At 33.9% G+C, this 7,529-nt stretch overlaps 1 protein-coding gene across 1 annotated transcript; it reads right to left on the reverse strand.

Moving 5' to 3' along the window:
* Positions 1–6,713: 6,713 nt before the first annotated feature.
* Positions 6,714–7,529, reverse strand: LOC133189300 (putative nuclease HARBI1). Its single transcript, XM_061324698.1, has one exon. It carries the CDS (start codon positions 7,527–7,529, stop codon positions 6,714–6,716), a length of 816 nt encoding a protein of 271 aa, XP_061180682.1.

Here is a 7,529-nt window from a genome sequence, read left to right on the forward strand (position 1 = left end):
AATTAAAATATTCAATTCATGCATTTTACATAATTTTCTTCAAAGGCTTATTTTCTTTTCATCTGTTGAATGATCCACATTTTGAAGGTACATATCTGGATATCCTTCACGTCAAATGTCCTGATCCTAATTGCTCTTTAGGCAATCACATCAAAAGACTTATTCAAACTTAAGCCAAATTTAAAGTTGAAATTTTTACATCAATTCATTCTTCTGCAATTCCCTTTCATCTGTAAAAAGAAAAAGATAATATTAAATGAATTCGCATATGGATAATCACAAACATTTAGTTTTTTTTTTTTCGGAACATCAATTATTATTTTCCACATATAACTCCTGGTTGATTCCCTTTAGAACTAAACTAGAACTTCCAAAATGGACAAATACCCCCACTGGGATTTCAGAGAAGGTGCCAAGTCACTAATATTAGTACTTGAGGATCTCAGAGGTGTTCACAATTTGTTTAAACATTCAGAGTGAAAATTTACCGGTAATTGCTCATTACATTTTTCAATGAGTGAAACTATGGCGTAGCCTAATAAAACAGCAATACTAACAAGCATTCTGATAGTATTGCATTAGAAATACTAGTCCCCTACCGGCAAGTGTAATCTGGTTCCCGCTAAAAATTGAAAATGCCATAATTCCGTCAAAAACCAACGAAGCGGGACGAAATGCGATCTTGATCTATAACTCATCAAGGTTAAGTTGCATGCCAAAAATCAGCTCAATATCTGCAAGCGTTTAGAAAAAAAAATGCGGAAAACCCTGAACAATTAAAAAGGTCGTAATTCCGTCAAAAATCATTAAAGCGGAACGAAATGCAAACTTAATCTGTAACTCATCAAGATACACTCACATACCAAAAATCAGCTCAATATCTGCAAGCGTTTAGAAATAAAAGTCTGACAGACAGATAGAGGGACAGACAGACAGATAGACAGACGGACAGACTCAGAGGAAACCTATAATTCCCTCCGTTTCACCGGTAAGGGAATCAAAATAACATTGGTTTTTTTATTACATTGAAAAAATAAACATTTTTTCGTATTTCTCTGTTGGAAAGTTTGAATGCATTATTTATTCATTATTAGTCCCGTACCGGTGAAACCGGAGGGGACCATAGGTTTCCTCTGAGTCTGTCCGTCCGTCTGTCTGTCTAGATGTATGTCCGTCTAGCTGTCCCTCCGTCTGTCTATCAGTCTGTGAGATTGTCCCACTTGGTTTTCCGCACTTTTTCCTAAACGCTTGCAGATATTGAGCTGATTTTTGGTATGTGAGTGTATCTTGATGAGTTACAGATCACGTTTGCATTTCGTTCCGCTTCAGTGATGTCTGACGGAATAACGACCTTTTCAATTTTTCAGGGTTTTCCGCACTCTTTTTCTAAGCGCTTGCAGTTATTGAGCTGAATTTTGGTATGTGACTTTACATTGATGAGTTATAGATCAAGTTTGCATTTTGTTCTGCTTCATTGATTTTTCACGGAATCATGGCATTCTCAATTTTTAACGAGAACCAGATTACACTTGCCGGTAGGGGACTTGTATTGCTAATCCAAGACTCTCAGAATGCTTATTTTTACAGTGACTATAGGTCAAGATCATGACACACCCTCGGGTCATAAACATTTTTTTTGTGAAGTGGAAACCATCCAAACAATATTCTCCATAGGAAAGATACGGACCGGACACGAATTATGAACTTTTCCTGTCAGTGACCTTCAACTTGCCCAAATGACCTTGGGTCAAGGTCATGCCACACCCTCAGGTCATAAGTAATATTTGTGTAAAATGGGAACTCACCAAGTTTTTTTCATAAGAAAGATATGGATCAGGAACGAATTATGAACTTTTTTCTTTCAGTGACCTTGAACTTGCCCAAATGACCTTTGGTCAGGATCAAGACACACCCTCAGGTCATGAATAACCTTTGTGTGAGTTGTGTGATTCTAATATTCCTCCGTAAGAAATATATAGACCAGACATGTTTGCATAGACACACAGATTAACGAACAGACGGACAAGTTGATTCCTATACACCCCCCCCCCAAACTTTGTTTGCGAGAGGGGGGGGGGTTATAAATATAGTGTCGAATAACTACAGTTTTATTTAATATTAATAACCTTGATCTTTTAAACTAGTCTTTTCACTATCCTCGTGTATCTACCTTATAATTCTCTACATGACAAATTTAAAATAGAAGTACATGTAGTGTCAGTGAACTCAGAAAACAAAACTTGTTCTAAAAGATATTAATTTCCTCTACATGTTCTATAAAGAAATACATGGGGTGGATGGAACTTTTCCATCAAAGCTTTTATTTGCATCTTATTGGTACGTAGGCTAAAAAAATATTTACAATAAATATACTTGTTATAACAATAAGATTTAAACCTAACCTGCATTTTGATATAATGTGCTGGTGTTGCTTCACACCTGGCCTGGGATGCTGACCAAGATAATTGACTTCGTCAATATTTTCTTACTTATTTGGTAAACTAAGTCTACATTGTGTTATACATTGAAATAAAAGAAACACACCCGTTAGTTTACATGCAGTACAGTCTGAAATATAAAGTAATTAAATAACTCTTGATGTTATGTTTTCAGTATTCCTCACCGTTATCTTTGCCTTGCTCCAGACACTTGCAGACGTCAGACTTTTTTCCAGTGACGTCACTCGTAACGTAAAATAAATGGAGGCTTGAAAATTCCGGAATGTATTTATACTTTTTAAGTGTTATATACGGACGCTACGTACTGTATGTTTAATGTCAAATTGTGATGAATTCCACTTGAGTTTTGCTGTGAAATTAAAGAAATTTTTTTTTCTTTTTTTTTTTCAAAGTTTAAATTCTGAAATATAGCACTTGAATTCGGAATGATTATATCTACCGATGATCTGTGCCTCTACCGATATCCGATATACACGTTACGAGAATTGGAAGTACTTCACTACTTGACTTGTATGTAAACTGTTTCAGTGTTTTACTACTTTAAGAATAAATTAAATACCAATGCGAACTGATTACTCCATGTCAAACATGCAAGTGGACGTAAGGTAAACAACGTGAAATAAATTGAAACATTTAAGAACATTAAAGATGCAAAACACGCACAACAAAGCAACAGCACGCACACCTGTGAACTTTCAGAGGTGGGTTTTAATCATAGATCTTAATATCAAAATTAATATGTTTTACGGTGTGACTGTTGGGACGAGAGCAGTTGTACCATCAAAAGATTTACACGGCTTACACTTGTAAACTTTGATCCGCCTCTTCAAACTCCCAAACTGCAAGAGACACAGGGCGAATTTGTTTCTCAAAAACTGGTTTTAGTTTCGAACCAGTTTGGTTAACCGTTCATTTGTTCCTCAAACTGGTTTTAAACTAGTTTCAACCCAGAACCGGTTTTCCATTTGTTTTTGCTGTAACCGAAACCAATTCCTTGAACCAACCAAACCACCTCCGATGGTGGTTTATTCGGTTTACGAAATAGCGGGAAGCTTTTCCAGCATGGCGATAGCGTCTGCAATAGTGCTGAAATGTGCTGTCTGCGCTTTTGAAACGGAAGTAATTCCGGAGTTTGAAAAACATTTTGTAAGATAATTGATTCTGCATTTATTTTATTTGAATGTAACAAAAGGATTTTCTTGTTAATAAAACATCTTTCAGTCATAAAATCCAAAGAAACCAGCATTTGTATGGGATAGAGGAAATTCTAATTACAGTATTACTGATAAACAGTAATATATACTTATAGTGATATGGTCTGTCAACAAATATATCTTTACGTTGACAATTTTTTTTTACTGACAGAGAATTTTAGTTTTTAATTTTAAATTTCTGAACATTTCTCACAAAGATTCATCGATTTGAGCAGTATCATTTATATTTGGTTTACTATTATTATATACCTTTTTCATAGGCTCTACCAACAACAATGTAGTTCAAGTGAAAGAGTTGGTGCCAAAAAAATATCATACGTTAATTTCAGATGAATTTCTTAACACATATGTGTTTGAAAATGAAACTGAAGCCAATAACTTTAGAGAGAAAGACCAAGGGAATGATGATAAGACAGTTATGGTTTTCAACAAAACCAAACCAATTTACCCGAAAGTTAAAGAAAATTTGTCTGTTTTTGGAAAAGAATTTATACAAAATACAAAACCATGGGTGGTCAATCTCCTTACTGATTGGTGTAGATTCGACGAAGTTATATGCTGCAAATCTTCAAGATACTCTCAGGCCAATGAAAGCACTGAAACAACTGGTACAAATTTATATCTCTAATTATATATCTATATTTTTAATTCAAAGTGAAACATTATAAAATGCTGAGTTTGTACATTGTATATTTACCCATTTATGACAAGCCCCTGATAATATTTGCTATCCCCATGCTTGAATTCTACTTAATTTGCTTTGAACAGAATATGTACATAATTCACCAGTCATGATTTTTTTCCAAATTATTTGCAGATGAAAGTAAAACAGATGTACCAAGTACCAGCAATAATTCATCATGGTCTGATGTACCAAGTACCAGCAATAATTCATCATGGTCTGATGTACCAAGTACCAGCAATAATTCATCAAGTACCAGCAATAATTCATCAACTACCAGCAATAATTCATCAACTACCAGCAATAATTCATCAAGTATCAGCAATAATTCATCATGGTCTAAAGTTGCAACCAGTCATCTAATAGAATTACACACCATGCATTCTGCGAAATTCACAAAACCCTCTATGAAAAAGAAGGAATTTTGGAAGATAATTTGTTCTGAAATGCACAACAGGGGTTTCTCTTTCACAGTGAATAAATGTGAACAGAAATGGAAAAATCTTACAAAAGCGTATAGAGATTGCATTGATCACAACTCAAAATCAGGCAATGAACGGAAAGAATGTCCGTTTTATAAAGAACTACAAGATTGTTATGGGTATAAACCGAATGTTAAACCTGTATTAACTCTAGGAACACGCAAGGAGGATGAAACCGATAACGAAGAATCAAAGGCAGAGTCAACTTCAAATGAATTTGATGTGACCCCCAAAAGAAAGAAGAGTAAGCAGGCAAGTGAAATAGTAGAAATCTTGGATGACATGAGAAAAGAACACAAGGAGATGATGAAGACACTGAAGGAACAACATCAGAAGAAAATGGAAAATGAAGAAAAAAAACTTGAAATAATGGCTCAGTTGGTAGAAGCCATGAAAAAATAGTAACAGTAGTTACTATTATGTTATCTTTTAGTGTAAGAAAGATTACTTAATGGTAATTTCTGGCAAGTTAGCAGACTGGTTGTAGTTGACAGGAGAATGTATAGTCTGAGCTATGACCATTATTCAATTTTTCATGCCTTGTTATTATCAGATAAGATTATTTCATTGTTGAAATTCCTATTGTGGTATATTAGGTAAAGACACAAGTAAGCTTTTACTATGAAGTTTGTCTGGTCTTGGCTATTGTCACTGTTGACTTTCTTTTCATTTAGATATTTATTATCTTCTATAGAACCCAGATGATTATCATAAAGAAAGCTTTTTTCTTAAATTTGAAAATGAAAAGTATGGAGACTATTTTTAAAAAAATTTAAATATTTGAAAATTGTTTCGTTCTTCAAGGACAAATAATTCTTTGGCCTTTAATTCACTGTTTGATGCATGTATTGTATAAGGCTTTAGAGAATAGGTAAATAATTTGAATTTGTTCATAATAGTGGTCAGAAATCAAAATATTAAAAGTTTTCTTTTCAAAAATGAGTTTTGGTTAATTTGGTTATTAGTTTTAGAATCATTAGAAAAACAGTTAACATATATCGTAAGGTAAACTATTAAACATACTGTAAAGTTTGTTTGAATAATGGAAATCTAAAGTACACTTACCTGTGTGGACCTATGATATATCCAATTGTTTTATTACAATGTGATTACTAGTAGTCATCCATTCATAAATCATGATGTATACAGTATACATGTATCAGAATGTTTTGTAAAATTATTTATATAAGCCTTTGATTATAATAGAAGGGGAACACTAGCTTCAAGACCGCATTATTTTGAGGAAGGTATCCTCTGTCTTTGATTTGTTATTTTTTATGTTACAATAAAATTTAATATACCTGAGTTTTTATCTTTCCACTGTGTTGAAAAAAAATATTCAGAATTTGATCATTGATGAATATTTGATGCATTAATATAAATACTACATTTTAAGTAAGATTAACAATGAACAAATAAACTTTTTTTGGATTCTTTATTAAGAAAGGAGTTTCAGTTTCTCATGCATGTGTAATTTAGATATGTTTTTCTGTTCATAACAAGGTGCCTATGTTTCATATGAACAGGAAAAATATTATAACATTCTTGCAATATTATCTCTCTTTTCTCCTGCAGCATTATTTACACATAAAATTTGCACAAAGTTGTTGACTTCATCCTCTCCTCCCTCCTCTATATACTCTACACAATCATCATCATGCTGTAGACAAAATTCATGCAATACACAGTAACTAATCACTACTTTTACAATTTTTTCAACGTCCTGAATGTCTACAAATTTCAAGAGGCGAAATCTTCCTTTTATGGCCCCAAAAGTGCGTTCAATTACCATCCTAGTACTGCTGTGAATATAGTTGTACTGATACTGACTTTGTGTTAGGTTTCCACGGTCCCTGTAGGGAGTCATCATCCACATTTAAAGCCCATAAGCAGAGTCCCCCAAAAGGTGTGTATTGTTGGGAAACATCCCCTCTGGGTCTTTCTGAATCCTTTGGTACAATTCTGAATTTTCAAAAACTCGGGAGTCATGCACAGATCCCGGCCAACCACAGTTAACATCTAATAAATGCATTTTTGAATCGCACACGGCCTGAAGAATGACAGACGGAAATGACTTTCGATTAATGTAGTTTTCTGGACAATGATTTGGAGTTTTTATAGGTATGTGACTACCGTCAATGGCACCAATTACAGCAGGGAAATTTTTTAAATCTTCAAACCCTTTAACAATATTGGAAACTTTTTCACCATCTGGCCATTTTATGCATTGCTGCAGAAGTTCACGGCAAACAATGTTTGCGAGGCGCTTTACAATATCAAAGACTGTATATTCACATACTCCGAATTGGTCAGCAATAGCTTGGATTGTCATTTGTGTTGTCAAATAGCGTATGAAAATTAATAACTGTTTTTCCATTGGTATAATTGTTTTCTCTTTAAATTCTAAGAAAATTGTTAAAAGAGATGAAAATGTTCCCGGGCTCATTCGAAACCTTCGTCTAAAATCTTCCTCAGTATACTTTGAAATGATCTCCTCAACATAGTTAAGCGCTCGAGGAATTTTGATCCGACGCTGAGGAATCAGGGTCATAAGTGCAGAACACATTGAAGTATGCATTTGGAGTTGAGACAATAGACCAACTTCATGATCTTCTAAGTTGCTATCATTTTCTAAAAATGCAGAATTAATAATCATGCAAGCACAGGCATGTTTGTGCCTTTTAGACGCCAT

This window comes from Saccostrea echinata, unplaced genomic scaffold (genome assembly GCF_033153115.1).
Source record: "Saccostrea echinata isolate AGI-Se365-2 ecotype Australia unplaced genomic scaffold, CSIRO_AGI_Sech_v1 ptg000017l, whole genome shotgun sequence".
NCBI classification, from domain to species: domain Eukaryota; kingdom Metazoa; phylum Mollusca; class Bivalvia; order Ostreida; family Ostreidae; genus Saccostrea; species Saccostrea echinata.